Here is a 20,136-nt window from a genome sequence, read left to right on the forward strand (position 1 = left end):
AACAACATGTCAGTAGATGAGATAGGCCCATAGTAGAAAACTGTATACGATGTTCGCACTTCTAAGTTTAAGCTAAGGTCTATCACTCCGTCAATTTGTTTGTAAATATTTTTGTTTATCTGAAAGTTAGATTAACATATAAAAATCAACAGTTAAATTTTGTATTATGCTTGTCTAAGTTATTTTTGTTTTTTTCCTCCTCGTTATTCATTTTTCACTTTAAAATTACCCTAGAGCTCATTATGAATCAGTACGCTCTGTAGTACGACTTCCCATTACTGTGACCTTTTCATTACAACAACCGAGACATGAAGTCCTGTTTACTGTTCTGTAGATATCGTGTCATTTTAACACCCATTAGAGCTATTGAAGTGGTCCATTTATTCCAATATAATGAGAGAAATTTTATTTATTTTTAATTCCTAGAAAACAGGTGTTACAGGTGCACTTTGAAAACTAAACATTTTTCATTGACAGTGAGTTAATGGGTAACAAATGACAGAAGGGATTATTCAATTAAAATTTTAAAAAAAATTTAAAAATTAAAAAAGTTATTTACTAACTTAAATGATAGTAAATATTATATTATTTTGAAGGGATTAATTTATTGAAATAGAAAACAGTTTTTTCTTAGATCATATACTTCAATTGTTTGTTTTTTAACCCATTGTTTTTGTCTCAGCCTCTATGTACCACGTGAACTTGCAACGTCTAGAAGGGTTCTATTATGGGGACAAGATAATTTATGTTTATTCCTTTTAGAAGAGACAGTGCAGGAAATTATTTCTTCTATTGTTTTTAGCATTGTATTTAGCTCCTTTTCTCTAATTAATTAAAAGTTTGTTCATACATTTGCTTTATTATTAACAAATTTGTCTGAATATTAAAATTTTATTCATTGCTTTTTTTATACGAAGTATGACAAAATAATTGTACTTTGAACAAAAAGCAATCAGTTAAGCCGTTATTCTCAAGAAAGAGCTAAAAATTCTTTTAAATAGTTACATATATATTTTAAACTTTTAATTATGAAACCTGTTTTCGAATTTCTGATTTTATTTTTTCCCTTTTCCAGAGGCTCAAAGTATTGTTGACATTTATGTGAACTATGACTGTGATTTTACTGCTGCTAATATTTTTGAACGTTTAGTCAATGACCTATCGAAAATTGCTCAGGTTTGTGTGCTCAGATATGTAATTGTTTGTACACATTGAATGCTACATTGATTGATTACTACAGCTTTTAATTTCAGCACATTTTAACTTTACAATATTTGAATTTAAATTTAATGAATATTGCTCAGATTTGTGTGCTCAAATATGTAATTGTTTGTACACATTGAATGCTACATTGATTGATTACTACAGATTTTAATTTCAGCTCATTTTACCTTTACAATATTTGAATTTAAATTTAATGAATATTTACATAGAAAAGGTTTGTTTATAAATGTCAATTACCACCATGCTTACAATTAACTGCAAATGAACTAAGCCTTAAGGATTAACTTAATATAAGCAACATGATTTCAATTTTAATTACTATAAATAGTATGAAGAGATCTTATTATTTGAACATTTTATTAAACCTTAAACTTAAAAAACAGATCACTTTTTAAGATGTGAAGGTGCATTCAGTAATATTAATAATTTATTTCTAATAAATATTTTTTTATTTCAATAACAGTGGTAGATATAACATTAAAATTATAATCAAAAAATAAAAATCACATATATGCTCTAGAAAAATAGTTTCAGTTTTACTCTGAAGTCCTGAAACTTGTTAAACATTATCTTCATTACAAAGTGGGATACCAAAAAAAAAAATAATAATAATATAAAACAATCTATTGTCAAAAATTACAAATAAATAGTATAAAATAAATCGAATCAGATTAGCTAATGAGTATTATGTGAAAAAGTATTAAAATTTATCAGTAGCTTTATCTGTTGATAAAATTTATTCTTCAGGAAAATACCATATATCCCTTGTATGAGTCGACCACTGAGAAAATTAAATATAAAAATTTTTAAAATTAAAAAAGGAGAAAAAAAATATTAAGTCTACAAATTTTGCTAGTTAAAAATATTTTGCATTGTTCTCTGTGGATATGATATGTTTGCCCTCAAATAAAGATGCTCTGAGATGCCTCCTCAAATAACGATGCATTGACAAATGCTGCGAAGCAAACAGTTATTGAATATGGCACAGATGATGCTCTGAAATCTTTAAATTTGTACCTTTACGGTACATTTTAAAAGTTTTTATTGTGTTATATTCTTTAAAATACTCTTCAATAAATTCTTATTCTTAATTTTTTCTATATGTAAAGAAAATATGAAAAAATGCAAAATCAATTGAATATAACAAGCTAAAAAAAGTTTTTTAAGGTTAATTGTTATAGAGTTATTCATTACTATCTTATTCATTACTATAATGCATTGATATTTCACGCTCAGCTAATGCCTGACTTTATTACCAGAGGCTTTATTTATAATCAACCCCTGATTTTTTTATAAAATTACACTGGAATTTATGGTTAGTACTTGTTAGAAAAATTATGTAATTCTTGGGTATGCCAAAAATCTAATTGGGGAGCGGGCAAATTTCCCACTTTTATTTATGTGTTTGGTTTTTTGAATTGAAGAATAACTTTTTTTAAAAAATTTTTTTCTTCCTTTCATGATAGGGAAGACAAGCTTTGGAGCTTGGAGCAACCTCTTCACAAGAAAAATCTATGAGAATTAAAGGTCTTGAATGCCTAGTTTGTATACTGAAGTGTATGGTTGAATGGAGCAAAGACCTTTATGTGAATCCAATACAACAAGCAAATCTGGGTAATTTTTGCTGTCATTTTTATATTTTAGATACACAGTAACTCAAAGGTGTTTGTTTAGATATATATATTACATGTTTTTATTAAACTTAAGTTAGTATTTTTCTGAATGTAATTATGTTAAAATAATTCAGTGGAAAAAGTCCCATACCTGGAATTGTTGAAATTTCAGAATATCTGAAAAAAGGATTTTCAGGATGATAGATTCTAATTGTAAACAACCTCTCACCATAGATATGCCTCCATATAAATGAATACAGAAGTAAAACTTATGCTAATATTTCATTCAGTAATGAATTTTTTTCAAACTTTATTTTGTTTAAAAACCATTTAATGTTTTATATTTAATTTTTTTTAATGAAGGATGCAACTTTATTTTCAATAAAACTTAAGATTGCAAACAGTGGTTAGAATTAATTTTGTTGTTTCCTACAACTACTTTGTTATTACTTTGTAACAACTTTCTGAATGTAGTTAATTACAATTACTTATTTTTAAATTTAGTGTCTACAAATTATTTTTAAACATATTAACTATTTCACTACTTGTAGGAGATGAATTTTGCTGGAGAAATTAACTCCTATGTTCAAAACTTTTTTCAATAAAGATTTGGCTTATTTAAACATGAGGAATTAAGAAATATTTATTCATGTTTACACGAGCCAGTTTGTTATTCTAAAATTTTTTTTCTTTTCGAATTAGTTCATTTAACTTTAAACTTTTTATATCTTTCTTGCCAACGAATGTTTAATTTAAGAAATTATTCAATACTTAAAATTTCGTTAAGTGTTTAATGCTCTTTTATTCTTGCTAAGAAATTAAGTACATCGAAAGTATGTCTCCTCCTTTTAAACAACATTGATGGTATTCACCAGTGTACATTCGCATGTGAAAGTATGACAGAAGTGATAAATTATTTTTTATTCGTAATGGTTAAATGGAGTATTAGTTATACATGAGTCTAAATACATAATTCTTGTTAAGGCACTGTCATAATCACAAGGGCATTTTTATTGCATCCATTGATGGACCCTCGAAGCTTTGTGCCTTTCAAATTCGAAAAGTTAGTTGTATTAAAACCTTGTTCCTTTGCTAAACTAATGTTAAAAGTAGTTACCAGAAATTGCTACAAACTACTGCTTTTTTGTATTAAACTACTCACTGCACTGCTTTTTTTTTGAAAAAAAAAGTAGCGACTCTACAAACTATGAAAAAAAGTAGCAACTACAGCAGTTTCACTACTGCACTGCTATTTCTGACCACTGAATATAAATTACATTATTATAATTGTGTTTTATTTAAAAACTCTAATTTATGCTTAGCCATTTATTATATGCTGTGACTAAAGATGTGCTATTAATTTAAAATTCTGTAAAATATATTATTGCAGAGTAATGATTTATAATTGTATTTATTTCATTTTGGGAGAATAACTATTTAAAAAAAATTAGTCTTAAGAATTATATCAAAATACTTAATGTAAAATATGATAGATTAAATAGTGGTTGGGAATATAGCAAAAGTTGTTACACTTTGTTTCTTGTAAATAAGTATTACACTAAGTTTATAATCAACAGCTAAGTTTTAACTGTTTTAAAATTGACGTTTATGCCCAAATTTAATTTCCCATTTCATTAAAAGTGGTATGATCTGAGCGAAATGTATATTAACAGATAATCCTAAAATTTGCTGATTTAATTTTGCCTGAAAACAAAGATTTTAACGAAGAAATGTGATATTTTATGTAATTGTTTGATTTTGTATACTTTTATGGTGTCTTAATTTTTTATGACATTTTTTTATTTACTTGTTAAGCATACAAATAGGGTTTTGCATGAAATAGCATATTAAAAAAAAACAGCTTCAGAGATTTTGTTGGCACTCTTATTTAAAATTTTCAGTGACTCGTGAATGGTTGAATTTCAATGATACAGCCCTCAATTTCTTCTGTCAAGGTGGTTGGGAACTCGTTGATGTGAACTTTAGATTCCTTAGAAAAAGTTAATATTTATGAAACACCCCAATTTTAATAACCTTTAACAGTCACCAGCTATTCCTCTAACAATACTTTCCCATGCAGCAATTTATAGCACAAATGGGGTATGACTTTTAGGACGTCCTGTATTATGTCAAATTGAATTGTGTTTGCTATTTTTATCCTTATTATTATTTTTTTTAAACTTTTGTGCCGTAATTAACATTACTTTTAAAGGACCTGAGAAGCATAAGGACACTTCAGAAATAGATTCTGGGAAAGGAACTATCACAAGTTATGGTAGCATTAATTCTTTAAGCTCATCATCTAGTTTCACTGCTACTCCAAATGATAATCCTGAGCACATTGAAGTCATGAAGCAGTTAAAAGAAATTAGAGAGCATGGCAATGATTTGTAAGTTCTACTTTTTTTTAACGATATTCTTTAAAATGCACATAAAAGCAATTGTTTTTTTTTCTATGGCTCATTAGAACAAACATTTTATTTATTTTTTTATAATATCACATTACTAGATTCAACCGAAAACCTGATAAGGGAATAGCCTATTTGCAAGAAAATGGCATATTGGGAAATAGTCCAGCTGATATTGCTGAATATTTGCTCACTGAAGAAAGATTAAATAGAACAATGATTGGTGACTTTCTTGGTGACAATAATAAGTAAGATTATTTTAACTTGTATATTTCATTTCCTATTTGTTTTTGTTTGTGCTTTTTTTTAATAATGTACATGTCTTTGGATTATGTAAGCATATTTTTTAATAATTTTTTTCATTATCATCTATTTAACCTGTTTTTGTCTATGTATTATTGGTATATTTGATTTTTATTCATAAAGTATTTAAAATTCTTAGCTTATTACAGAATGATCAAAATCAACAGAGGCAAATGTTAAAATTTAAAAATAGATTTTGTCTTATTATCGATAATTGGAAACTTCGTTTAAGTTGACAATTATTGATAAGAACATTTTATAAAGTATATAGAAATGGTAAACTTTTATATCTGTAAGGTCCAAGATCTCTAAAATTTGATTCACCATCAGCATAAAATAATTAGTGGTCAGGCATTAGATTTTTTTGGCTTTTCATATTTCATGTAAAATTTTCCTCCTTTTCTGTCTTTTAGTCACCGTTTTAAGAATCTGAAATTATGCTTATCATAATTGCAAAGCTTTTATCTTGGAACCATTAAGAATGTTTAGTTTATCAATTGCTGACTTAAAACAGAACTTATAGTTGGCAAAATTTTTCTCCTTTAGTCGCCGTTTTGAGAATCTTACATTTTTTGCAACCTTAACCAGATTTCTTATGAAAACTATTTTTCATTCCTTTCAATACGATGTCAAAAGTTTTAGTAGTCTATAAAATCTTATGTCTTCTGTTACGAGAATGATTCAGCTGCCGCAAAATGAGCCAAACATACTTCTTGTGACATTTAGTGACAAATCCTGGTATTTTATGCTTGCAATTTTATCCTCTAATTTGTGAAAATGTTTAATGAAATAGAAACTAACTTTGAAACATAACTAGCTGTGCAAACTATTGTTTGGAGATAGTATTGTATAGTTTGACTTTTATTTTTGTATACATTTTCACCTGCATATTTTTAGTCAGAGGCATGGATGATTGTTTTCCGTATCAGTGATCTGATAATTTCAACAGAGATGACTTATTTCGCCTTTTACATTAGAAAAAAAACAGCTTCAAAGAAAGTTCCGCTTTGAAAGATTTTCGATTATTGCACTAAGTATCGCTAATTCTCTCCATTTTTGTAATATGCATTTTATTTTTGCTCCCTGTGTAATATTTCTCCAAGTTTTAATTTTACTGTTACTAATAAGAAAGATTTTGTTTTCATCATTCGACTTTTGAGTTATTCAGGATTTCCAAGTGCCCACGAATTGCAGTTCATATACAAATATCACTTTGTGTATTCATGTAATAAGTCTGACATCGTGATTTGTGCTCATGCGTTTAAAAATCATGCATTAATGTTGGTATTTATGTGATTTAAAAGTAAAATAACATAATTTCTTTACATAGTAAATAAAATGACATAATTTTAATTTATGTATTTTCGAAAATGACAATTTACAGAAAGTTAACTTTTGGGTTATTTTATGAGTAAGATGATTTTTATCAAAATTACAATGTGATTAAGTAATTTTTATTTTATCCTCTTTCCGTTTAAAATAATAGATAGATTTCTTATGACTTCTATATAGTGCATAAAATTCTAACTCTTCTCTTTCAGAAAGCAATTTATTTTTAGACATCACAACTAGTTTAACAACATTGCTAAATTTTTTTCTTAAAATATCATAAACTTAAATTGATTATTGACAAAACTTAGAAGCGTGAAAATAAACTTATGTCTCTATTTCATAGCATAATTTTACTTATTTAAACTTTATTTTGTCACCATATTAAAAAACTTGTTAATGAACTACCATGTTATTTTAGAAATACTGACTATGAGACTGAAGCTAGTGATCATAATAAGTAAGAACATAGCTAATTTTGGCATTGGTAACGAAAATTACTTTTAGCGGATTGATAGAGCAATTAAATTGATGTGTCCTGTGGAATGCCTAGATAGCGTTTTTAGATATGTATAGAATTTGTTTTGCACCATAGTATGTCAACAGTAACTAAAATTAACTAAATATTTTATTTCAATTTCAAATTAAATTTCTATGAATAAAAAATGTAAATTTCAAATTAAAAATGAATTTCTGGGAAAAGATTTCATATCAAATTATTGAATGTTTTTTTTATTTATTAGAATCAACAGGGAAGTAATGTATGCATATGTCGATCAAATGGATTTTGCAGAAAAAGATATTGTATCAGCTCTACGCAATTTTCTTGAAGGATTTCGTTTGCCAGGCGAAGCTCAGAAAATTGATCGTCTAATGGAAAAATTTGCTTCTCGTTATTGCGAATGTAATTCAAAGTATGTAAACTAATGCTACAGTTTACAAAGTATGTAAACTGTAGTATTTAAAAAAATTTTTATACAATTTTGGTTTGCTTAAAATATTGTTTAATTATAAATTATGCTTTTTTAATGCCTATAAAAATATTATTTTAAATTTTGTCTTCAATTTCATGAACTAACTAATAATAACTTAACTAACTTAAATACTACCTATCTTTTTTAAAATAAGTTTGTGTTATATTCCTTGGAGCATCATTTTGCAGCTCTAAAATGTAATGCATTTCATTTTAAGCTAATTTTGTTAGTAATTTAGATTGGGTAGAGACGAAATTGTATTTTAAAATTATTATGAGGAATGCTAAAAGATAGATATCTATTGAAAAAATTTCATTAGGTAAAAGCTGGTTATGAATTTAATTTTAGAATATTTGTTTGCAGAATCTTACTCAAATTAAAAGTGTTAAAGCAAATCAAGTCCATATTAGTATGATATTCCGTTATTTGAGATATAATTTTTTTAGAATTTTTTAATAGATTGTAACTTTAAAATAAGTATTGAAAATCTGTAACATTTTATGTTCAATTCAACATTTTTTTTTAATTAAAAAGATTAGCGAAAGCTTTATTTATCTCTCATTTATAAATCATTTGTAATTAAGTGTTCAATTAATTGTATTTATCTCAAGTTTCTGAAAAAACATTGTTATGGATTCCTCTAGTTGGATTTATTTAAGTCTATTTTAAGCTTCATTTTTCCTGAATTAAATGTTATATAAATAAAAAAGAAAAATTGTCATCACGGATTACAACAAATCAAAGAATTCGTTTGTGGAAGTTTTCTATTTTTAAAAGAATGATCTGTCAACAATAACTAACATAAAATTACTTTTAGCAATATTTAATACTACAGTAGAGCACCGATTATCCGAACTGCTCGGGACCGAACGTGGTTCGGATAATTGGAAAGTTGTTTAAAACCCAGTTTAAATGATTATTATTTATGCACCAACTTCCCTTCACACTTTTTCTAGGCTTAGGACTGGCAGTACTATCCAAAATAGCTCTGGCGAGTTTAAGACTTTTTTTTTTTCAATTTTTAAATATATTTTTTTAAACTTTATTTTTCAATTTGAATCATTTTTATCATTTTTCGGCTTTTTTATAATTTTTTTTGTCAATTACTGATTTTACCACATTTTTCTTTATTTTCCATTGCAAAAGATATCCAGCAAAGACTTTTGTTTCAAAGAACATGCTCTTTTTTGTGCAGCCATATCCCTTATTCTTTTTAAATAAATCAACTGAATTGGATCAACATCATTTTGACGTTCTAGGCAATTCATTGCAATATCTAATGAATTTCATGCTTCTTATGAGAAGGTCCACTATCTTGAACTTGATCACATACTTCTTCCTCTTAATCTGAGGAGTTCCGATTTTCATTCAAAATTTCAGAAACAATTTCATGATCATTTAAAATTTGAAATCCTGAGTCGTTTTCAGTGTCTCGACACCAGTCTTCTATTTCTTCTGCTGTATAACCTGGCATCTTTTTACCCGAAAGATCTACCGATTCACAAACTGCAATTTCGTTTGTTTTTCTGATAAGAATTTTATTCCAAGATTTAAGATTCCAGGCACTGTAATCACTAATCATTAACCATGAGTGACAACTACCCATCCCCCAATTGTAGAATTTCAGCACTTATCTATTCATAAACACATTCTGCTTTCCAACAATTGTAGATTGTCAAAATGAAGCTCTCATTCTTTGATGATAATTTTCAGTTGAAGAGGACTAAAGGGGTATGTAGGTTTAACTGTATAACAATACATGTATGTATGGCTACTATTAGAAAACTGCTGAAAAAGGTTGTAAATTAAATATGGTCTTCAGATGTAATGGATATTATCTATTCCTCTAAATGTAGAAAAATTGTTGATATGCTAAAAAAAATTCTAAACTTAAAAAAGAGAAGAAAAAAAATGCGAATTCGGACATAGTTCGGATAATTGGACGTTCGGATAATAAGGGTTCGGATAATCGACGCTCTACTGTATTTTTAAATATTTAAAAAATATTAATTTAATAATCTATGTAATATAAAGGTATTTGAATAGTAAAAATTTTTATAAACATCCAAACAAAAACTAAACTTTAAAAACAAACATTTATAACATAAATGCAAACTTATCTATTTTGTTCTTATTTTTTGTGTGACTAGAAATTTTGTTTGAAAAATTTTATCACTAAGCTAAATTAAACAATGAACTAATGTACTATTTTTATTAAACATTTCTTGTAAGATTAATTAACACTTATTGACAAACATACTGAAATAAATTGAGTTGATTTTTGACATATGATTTAATTTTGACTTAATGTCACACAGAAGTATTAAACTACTAATTATTTGCTCTCGCATATTTCTTATTTTATTCAACTTCTTGTTGCATAAATGATTATTGCAACAAGGTAAATATTCTGAAAGTATCTCCAACTCTTACAGTTTTTGTTTTGCCTTAAATCTAATTTTATTTTACATAATTGTATCTTTAACTGATTTTATTTATTTATAAATCATGTCATGTATTTATGAATCAATCTTTAATATGTTTATATGTATTAATTTTTCTTGATCATATTTCATTAGCTTATTAATTTTTATTTATTTCAGTAATACACTTTTCTCAAGTGCTGATACTGCTTATGTCCTCGCCTATTCTATTATTATGCTTACTACAGATTTACATAGTCCACAGGTAAAATATGAATTTTTTAAAAAAAAATGGATATTTAAAAAGATCTTACTTACATTTATTTTAGTTTATTTGAAAAAAATAAGCGTTGACTCAAGTATTGAATGTAAAATTGATGCTCAGTTGAATTTTTCAAGGTCAAGCAGAAAAAAATCACGCTTTTAAACCAATTAAATGTTTTAGTTTATGATATGTACAAAAATACTGAAGAATTTGGTAAATAGATACATGGAAATAGATAAGCTTGAAAACAAAATGTCTTCATTCATACACCAGAAGTCCGTGTCAGTTACTTATTATACAGTTTTCTGTGTAAATAATCTGTTACTGCTAATTTTTAATTGTTCTGTTATCCTTCAAACATTTGCTGCAGCTTCGACCCTCTTCTTGATATTATCAGCACAGTTACGTAATATCAATGCATGCATATTGTGCCTCAATGTTCTTAAATTTTATTGATGCTTTTTAAAATTCGTTTATTTTTCAATCATGTTTGATAGTACCTGTCTCAGCACTGTTGCTTTTAAATTACAAACGCATTTACCAGACATTTAAACACATCGTATTTAAATCATTTCTATTTTTTTTTTTCGAAAAAAAGAGTACAATTGCTGTTTTGTTGACAGGGATGAGATTTTTTCGCGTTTTAGCGGATTTCCACTTTTATCTCTTGAATTTCAGCCTTTTTATCACAAACTCAGATTTTCTAAAAATTTCGGTTTTTTTATAAGTATTCCGCATTTTCTAAAAATCCAGTCGTTGAAATAAAATAATTATATTTATTTCCGATTTTCAAAGATAAACAGAAAATTCAAACGACGTCGTATATGCTAACTCTTCCGCATTTTTACTTATTTTAGCTATTTTCTTCACTTCTTTTACTCGCAGAAAATAAGATTTTCCGTACTTTTACCCGCCTGCCAGATAGCTTATATTTACGTAATTCAGACGTCGCTGCTTCATGTTTGCTGGCGCGAAAGCAAACGAAATAATTGCGGTGAAAATATTTATTTTCTCATTTAATTAATCTTGTAACTTTTTATTCATTATGGTTGAACAAAAATAATACAAAGTAGCCTTTTAGAAATCCCAAGGCCAAAATCTGCTAATATCTCGATTCTTATTCACGCGGTTTTAACATCAAACATCGATTTTCGTATTTACCTGGTGTAAAAGTTGCGTGTTGTGATTTTATTCACACTATTTAAATATCGTACATCGCAGTTCTTATTTACGAGCTTTAAAAATCTAATATCGTGATTTGTATTTACGAGTTTTTAAAACCCTATGTAGCGATTCGTATTCACGCGAGTTTAAATTAAAATGCCGTGATTCGTTTATGTGTTTGTAATATCAAACATCGATTTTCGTATTTATACTTGATTTAAAAGTTAGACATTAGGATTCATATTTGCGCAATGTAAAAGTTAACAAGATTTGTATTTTCGAATTTTTTAAATTTGATAGCGAGTTTCATATTCATGTGATTCAAAAGCCACATATCGAGATTTATATTCTCTCATCTTAAAATTGCAATACTTATTCAAACGTTTTAAAATCAGGCATGTGATTCACATTCGTACAATTTTAAAATTAATCATCGAGATTTATAATCACAAGGTTTACAAATCACACTTTTTTTTGTCAAATTGTTGGATATCATAACCTCTACATATTATATATATATTCTTGGATTTCCTCTTTTTCACTTTCTGACTAGTGTTGAATAATGAATCATTTTTTGAAAACTTTTTTGATATGGGATAAATAATTTTTATAACTTATGCATCTAAAAACTTATCTTGGTTTTTTAAAGGTACAAAGATTTTTAAAAACTATTAAATTAGGAAATTATTGTCTGAAAATTTATAATTTGAAAAAATCCTCTCTACAAATTTAATGTATCTATATATTTTTTTATTTTCATTTAACTTTTATATTATTTTTCATGACATGTGCAGATTCATTAAAATAGATTTTATTTCATTTATATCTGCTAAAAATATTTTTTCAGACAAATATTTTGTTTTATTGAGAGAAAAAACATGATTTCTTAATAGGTTAAAAGTAAAATGACTAAAGAGCAATACATAAAAATGAATAGAGGAATCAATGATAGTAAGGATCTTCCTGAAGAGTACTTGTCTCAAATTTATGATGAAATTGCTGGAAATGAAATCAAAATGAAGGCTTCTGCAACTAAGTTCAGTGGAAAACAAAGTAATTAGCTGTTTTCTTAAAATTCTTAATTATGTGTTTTTCATTTGTATCAATAAATGTTTTTTAAATATTATGAATATTTGATAGACTTAGGAAGTGAGAAAAAAAGACGGCTTCTATACAATGTTGAAATGGAAGAAATGGCTGAAACAGCCAAAGCTTTAATGGAAAGTGTGAGTCATGTTCAAGCTCCCTTTACCCGTGCGAAGCACTTAGAGCATGTTCGTCCTATGTTCAAAGTAAATATTTTAAATTTCTTTTATGTACACCCATTTTTAAATAATGAAAATAATATATACATAATTTAATAACGAAAATGTTTTTTTTTTTAATTTGTGCGGAATTTGTACCTTATTATTATAACCTTATTCATTACTCATTTACTGTGTAACTTTTATTGATGTATTATAAATTACTGTATTGTAACTTATTATTATTTGGGTTTGCTTGATGTATTGCATATAACCTTATATATTATATAACTTGATGTTATTTATGACAGATTAAGAAATAATATTAATTAATTATGACAGGTTAAAAAATAATATTAACCACTTAGTACTCTTGAAACTTTAGTCATTCAATATTTTTTTTTTACTGTATAAACTTGTAAAAAGTTTACATTGCTGTGCAGAATTCTTTCAGACTTTTTTAAAACTTTGATCGTGAACTGTGATGTCGTATAACATTCAAAATCATCATTTGAAAAAAACTCTGAAACAAATTACAATATCTACTTTGATACAAATAAAGATATATCAAAACTTTTTACCAAATCTAGCTTGCTTGATGGATATAGGTCTTTTTTATTATTTTAAACTTCTGGTGTACTTAAGAAAGTCTATGTTATATATATTTTCTCTGTCTTAATTTTTAGCTTATTTGCTATCTAATTTAAAAGTTATAATGTTTTATTAGAGTGTTTAGTGTTCTCTTGTCTTCCTCTAAGTGGGTTTGTCTACTAAAGGCCAACTTTCTCTTTTATTTGTGTGATAGATTATGGAATAGTATAACAAAAGTCACTGTAATTTATTATTTTTTTAGATGGCATGGACTCCATTTTTAGCTGCATTCAGTATTGGACTTCAAGACTGTGATGACTCTGAAATAGCTTCACTTTGTTTGGATGGAATCAGATGTGCGATTCGAATAACTTGTATTTTTCATATGACGGTAATCCTTATTTATTTTATGAGATAGTTTATTTAACGTGTTTTGCAAACTAATATACTTAATATAACTATTATTTCTAGTATTTAATTGAGCTATTCAAGTACTTAATAGTGCTTAGGATATTTTTTTCTCCAAAATGTGGAATTGACTTCTCTTGTAGTATTTTTAATTCATACGGAGCCTTTTTTTAATGGTTGATTTATTTTGCAAAATCCTAAATTATTTCAGCATTTAAATGCCATTTAAAAATTAAGAAATTTACTCTACATTAAATTTATTTAAAGCTTGAAATTGGAACCTCCTAAATTTATTTTGATGTTTCTTATTATATTTTTACAATATAAGTATTATCTACTATAATAAAGTGAAAATTCGCCAATCCAAACTGATTGTGATTATTCCATTGTCGCATTATCAAAAATCTGAATGTTACTGATATTACATGTAATGATGATTTGTGGCCATGTTATTTTAGAATTTCACATTTCAGTGAGGACATTTTCAATATTTTATCACAACACAAATTTGTGTTATCAGCACTAATTTCCTCACTTAAATTATATCAAGTTTTATTGATTTCGGAATCTATTTCAAGAGGTGGTTTTACAAATTAATTTTGTCATCAGATTTTGCATGGTTCACTCCTTAGTTAAATCTGAAATAATTCTCAATTGGTATTTATTCATTGAGTGATTTTTGGTCGCAATCTTATTTATATTTTTTCAAAGTTTCTTTTAATCTATAATTTTCAAGTTGTAATGTTGTGTGAATTATCTGGAATTTCGGATGTTTGCCAGAATTTATGCAGCTTAAATCCCAGTTTAAAATTTTTTCATTAAATTTCTTATAGCCAATTTTTAAGATATTTTTTTAGCAAAAATTTTAGTGGCATAATTTTTAATCACAATTCTATTAATTTACTTAGATGCTATTTTAAACCCTTTTATTGTAACTAACTGCATTCTTTAATTGTAAGTGTTTTAAGATATGAATTAAAATAAAAATATTTAGGATTTTTGTTCTTCATGTTGATAGAAAATCTATTTTTCTCCTGATAAAAAAATATTCACATGTATTTATTTATATTTATAAATATCAGTGACTATTTTTTTTTTAATTCTTTACAAAAAATTTTTGTTTTCAAAAAATATTCTTGCTTTACTTTGTGTGTATGTAAACTTTTTTTTTTATATTTATCTATTTTTTCTTGTTTCTTATAGTTGGAAAGAGATGCTTATGTTCAAGCTCTTGCTCGATTTACTCTCTTGACTGCTAATTCTCCCATAACAGAAATGAAAGCAAAAAATATTGATACAATTAAAACCCTAATAACAGTTGCACACACTGATGGAAATTATTTAGGAAAGTCTTGGCTAGAGGTATTTTTTGTTCTTTTCTATCACTCTTTTATCCGGTTATTAATCACTCTTTTATCCCGTAAGTTGTATATAATTTCTTCTAAAATTTAATTTCAGATATTGCGTTGCATATCTCAACTAGAGCTCGCACAACTCATTGGTACTGGTGTAAAGCCTCAATTTTTGAATACACAGTCATCCCATCCTGAAGGTTCATCTTTGATGCTAGATCCCGTTGATTGTAATTATTATTTTTTAAATTATTCGAATATATTAATTTTGATCTAGATAATTTTTCAAAATTACTACAGTTACTTAAAGTGATAATTAGTTGATTTTTTTTAAATCATATAAACCTTAATTTTTTTTTCTTATTTTAATTCATTAATATTTTGATTGATAATATGATTAGAATCATTTTTGTTATTCACAAGTAAAGAATACTGTTTTATTTTGGAATTACCTGTATTTTTTTCAAGCATGAAAAGATAACTAATAAAAGTTTTTTTTTATCAAAATTTTTTTTTTGATTTTTGAAATGCAAAAATTCTAGTGCCGTATAAAGAAAGAGAAACTTTAGTGTAATTTTAGCTGTTTTTGATTGCCATGTTTAGCTAATATTTGTTTTTAGTTGATAAGGAGCTGTGTGAAACAAAACCTTTAATGACTTCAAAGAGTGAGCTCAGTTCTTATTAAATTCTGAAAAAGTAGATCGAGTTAGTTTTGAAACCTTATTACTAAACATTAAATATTTTTTAAAAATTTTTATTACATAGTGTGTTGTCTTAGGAAAAAAAAAATTGCTTTAGGGGAAGTTAAAAAATGAGCAAAGAACTTGTTGAGTAATACAAAAAGTAGATTGAGCTGTGTTCAGAGCCTTATTACTAACCATATAATACTTAAAAAAATTTGTCTTGAAGAATTTGTCTAGAGAAAGTTCAAGATTAAGAAAAGAAATTGTTTAATGCTAAGAAAATTGGTTTAAGCTGGTTTTGGAACCTTATCACTAAACATATAATTAACAAAAAAAATTCTACCTTTTAGAGAACTGTTTTATAAAAGTTGTCTTGGAAAAGTCAAAGAATAAGTAAAGAACTTGTTTAATACTAAAAAATACAATGAACTCTTATTTTTGACCATATTATATAGGTTTTTGAAATCTTATTTTTGACCATATTATATAGGTTTTTGAAATCTTATTTTTGACCATAATATTTTATCTTCCACATAGTGGCTCGTGGGGGAGTGCCTTTGGATGAAAAGAGGAGTGCTCTTCTCCAAGAAACATTGGGAGAAACAAGTTCAAACAGTGTAGTCGTTGCTGTAGACAGGTAAATATAATTTTTTTTTTTTTTTTTTATAAATGGATTATTTTTAGATTAAAATTCTTCAAAGGTTATGTAAATCCACAAGAAAGTTTTGAAGCATTGTTTCTTAATGTTAAAGAAGTTTACAAATTTTATAATAATTATTATTGTTGGTTTGTTTTTTTTTCTTTGATAACTGTAATTCTATGTTAAGCAAGCATAATTCTGGGATAATAATATATCGCTCAAAATTATTTTAGGAGTATCATAGTGTGGTTTTACTGTGTTTGCTTAAGATTATAAGTATTTCACAGAATTTTTTTTTAATATAAGTTTTGTAAATCTGGTGTATGTACGTATGCTGCATTTGTTTTCTTCAGAAAATTCTTATTTTCGATTTATTTGATCTGCTTCATTTCCAGATAAATACTTTAAAATTGGTGTATTAGCTGATGGCCATAGTACAAATTATTTAGAATTAATGTTCAAAACGGAAATTACTCCAATTATTAGAATCTAAGATAGGATTATCCGGCTCCTCTGCAACTTCAGAATTAGGCTTCTTTTTTTATCCTATAAAATTATATGATTGCTTAAAAATTCATAAATTAATATTATTAGGCTCTTGAAAGCATGAAATAAATAAAATAAAGAGAAAGCTTGATAAAATAACTGTAATTTATCAATACTTTTGTTTTGTTTTTTCTATGCTTGTCAATCATTATTTTATACTATTTGTGCTAAAATTATCAAAGAAATTCTAAGATCTGCCAAAAATTAAGAAATCAATTCTTTGGACCTGCCAAACTAGTAAAAAAAAGGAAATTTGTATTGAAGTCAAATTTAATACATTCATTAATCTGGAACAAATTTAATACATACATTAATATACTTCAGTAACATGTAAAATATATAACAGATTTTTATTGCTTCAGAAAAATATATTTAAATGTTATTTAAACATTAATTACAGTTTTTGGTTTTCTTTTCTTTTTTCTTTGTGTTATTAATTGCACTAATTATCGAGTTTGTTTTGATAGTTGTATATCCTTTTTTATCATGTTGTGTTTTTTTTTATAGGATATTTACAGGATCTACTCGCTTAGATGGTTATGCAATTGTTGATTTTGTTAAAGCATTGTGTCAAGTTTCATTAGAAGAACTTGCTAATTCATCACATCCAAGAATGTTTAGCTTACAAAAAATAGTTGAAATTTCATATTACAATATGGGAAGAATTCGTTTAAAGTGGGCTAGAATTTGGGAAGTTCTTGGAGAGCACTTCAATAAGGTGAGTAAGATTACTTTTGTTGTTTTTAAACATTGCATATTTTCAGCTGTATAAATTGATTTTTTGAGCTTTTAAATTGCTGTGATAGTTGGGTTGAATTATTCAACAGTAATATTTGATATCCAAGATTTCAACCAAAGGATGTATCAAATTAAGCTATACCTAAAAAATTTGCATGATGAAACTAATAAAAAGAGGTGAAAAATAACACAAATAAATTCTTTTTTATTAAAAAATCACTATTTAGAACAGATCGCACATATATTAATTTCAGGAATCAAAAATGTTTCAATCATATAACTTTCAGACACTGAACTTGCAGTCTGAATGTGATTGGTTAATAATTTTCATTTCAACTCCTGTGAATTAAAGGGTTGACTTATACAACTAAGGCATGAAAAATCTTCCAACTTTAAATTTTAATAGAAGAAGGGTCAACTTATATTCAGGAAAAAATGGTGCATAAATTTTAGTTTCCTAATGTTCGACCAGTTCATGTTTGCAATTTGCAATGTTTTATTAACACACCCTAAAATTGTAAAATATAAATATAAAGGTCATGGTTATAAAAATTATAATACAGTAGAACCTTGATTAGTCCTCTCTTTTGGAACCATTCATTATAAGCAATAGATATGAGAAAATGGCAAATGCTGATCAAAATAAACGATTAAATAATGACTTGAAAATGATTGAAAAGTAATGAAGAAGTAATGGATTTGAAAATTTGATAATAAATATTTAATAAGTATAAAAAAACTTTTCACAGTAAAAATATGTACTGCAAAAATATTTTCAGTGCAAATGAAAAATGAATAAACATTTATTTACTTAAATATATTCGGAAATTTTAGTTTGAATATTCTCCTTTATTTGTAGTTCAGACAATAAATGTTCAAAATTGGTAGCAGATAGCTCTTCATTTTCTGCAAGTTCGTGAGAATACGAAATTCTATAAATTTGTGAGAATACGTGCCACTATAGTTCGTGTATGGACAGTGGACAAAACTGCCATTGAATGAAAAGATGGTTCCATCTGTCCAATATACAAGAAAGGAGACAGGCTGGACTGTAAAAACTATAGAGGAATTTCTCTCTCGAACACATCATTCAAGATCTTCACAAGTATCCTGGCAGAAAGACTTGTTATTTATACTAGCAGAGTAATTGGGAAATACCAGTGTGGATTTCAAATTGGCAGATCAATGACACAGGGATGAGATTCTTCCTCGGATCTCCTCTTTTTTTTCAGATTTTTCCATTTTTCCCGCTAATTTCCGCTGAAATTTTTTTTTGCACTAGTTAAAATATTTTATGAGGAATTTAATTTTCCGCGGAGCGAAATCATTGAAGTCCTTATTCCTCTCTCTGAAGTTTGTCTAAAAATCATTTTCTTGGGAGAAAACTGGTTGACCTTTATATATTGATGATTTTTTTTTTTTTGTCTCTCGAATTTCAGCCTTTTTATCTAAAACTCCGATTCTCTAAAAGTTTAGTTTTTTTTAATATAAATATCCCGCTTTTCTTTTAAAATTCAGTCGTTGAAGTAAAATAATTATATTTATTTACGATTTTCAAAGATAAACAGAAAATTCAAACTACGTCCTAGCTGCTAACCCTTCCACATTTTTACTTATATTAGCTATTTTCTCTGATTTCATGCACAGAAAATAACATTTTCCATATTTTTTATTTGTTGGCGGGATAGCTCGTATTTTCGTAATTCAGACGTCGCTGCTTCTTGTATTCTGGCGTGAAAACAAACAAAGAAAAGAGAAAAAAATAGAGGTGGATTTGCGGTGAAAATATTTATTTGCTCATTCAATTAATCTTGTAAATTTTTATTTATTATATCTAACCAAAAACAATACAAACAAGCCTTTTAGAAATCCCAAGTCCAGATTCAGCAAATATCTCGATTTTTATTCATGCGATTTTAATATCAATCATCGATTTTCGTATTTACCTGATTTAAAAGTTGCGCATTGCGATTCTTATTTACGCTATTTAAATATCGTACATTATGATTCTTATTTACGAGATTTAAAAATCCAATATCGTGTTTTGTATTTATGCATTTTTAAAATCGCGATTTTATTATGAAACATCGATTTTCGTATTTACCTGATTTAAAAGTTGAACGTTGCGATTCTTATTCAGGCGATTTAAATATTGTACATTGCGATTCTTATTTACGAGATTTAAAAAACCAATATCGTGTTTTGTATTTATGCATTTTTAAAATCGCGAT

The 20,136-nt window shown here is 26.6% G+C and overlaps 1 protein-coding gene across 2 annotated transcripts in view; it reads left to right on the forward strand.

Annotated features, from left to right (window-relative positions):
* Sec71 (ADP ribosylation factor guanine nucleotide exchange factor Sec71) overlaps positions 1 to 20,136 on the forward strand; it is a 62,917-nt gene that overhangs the window by 21,988 nt on the left and 20,793 nt on the right. For both annotated transcript variants that reach the window (XM_016070935.5, XM_071178743.2), the window contains 13 exons: positions 1,076 to 1,176; positions 2,691 to 2,838; positions 5,050 to 5,227; positions 5,347 to 5,493; positions 7,621 to 7,791; positions 10,455 to 10,539; positions 12,597 to 12,756; positions 12,844 to 12,995; positions 13,801 to 13,929; positions 15,150 to 15,308; positions 15,405 to 15,528; positions 16,519 to 16,618; positions 17,675 to 17,885. In XM_016070935.5, the coding sequence (XP_015926421.1) occupies positions 1,076 to 1,176; positions 2,691 to 2,838; positions 5,050 to 5,227; positions 5,347 to 5,493; positions 7,621 to 7,791; positions 10,455 to 10,539; positions 12,597 to 12,756; positions 12,844 to 12,995; positions 13,801 to 13,929; positions 15,150 to 15,308; positions 15,405 to 15,528; positions 16,519 to 16,618; positions 17,675 to 17,885 (1,865 nt within the window). The remainder of the gene's footprint in view (positions 1 to 1,075; positions 1,177 to 2,690; positions 2,839 to 5,049; positions 5,228 to 5,346; positions 5,494 to 7,620; positions 7,792 to 10,454; positions 10,540 to 12,596; positions 12,757 to 12,843; positions 12,996 to 13,800; positions 13,930 to 15,149; positions 15,309 to 15,404; positions 15,529 to 16,518; positions 16,619 to 17,674; positions 17,886 to 20,136) is intronic.

The sequence above is a fragment of the Parasteatoda tepidariorum genome, chromosome 6 (genome assembly GCF_982258835.1).
Source record: "Parasteatoda tepidariorum strain Cologne lab strain chromosome 6, Ptep-v5.0, whole genome shotgun sequence".
NCBI classification, from domain to species: Eukaryota; Metazoa; Arthropoda; class Arachnida; order Araneae; family Theridiidae; genus Parasteatoda; species Parasteatoda tepidariorum.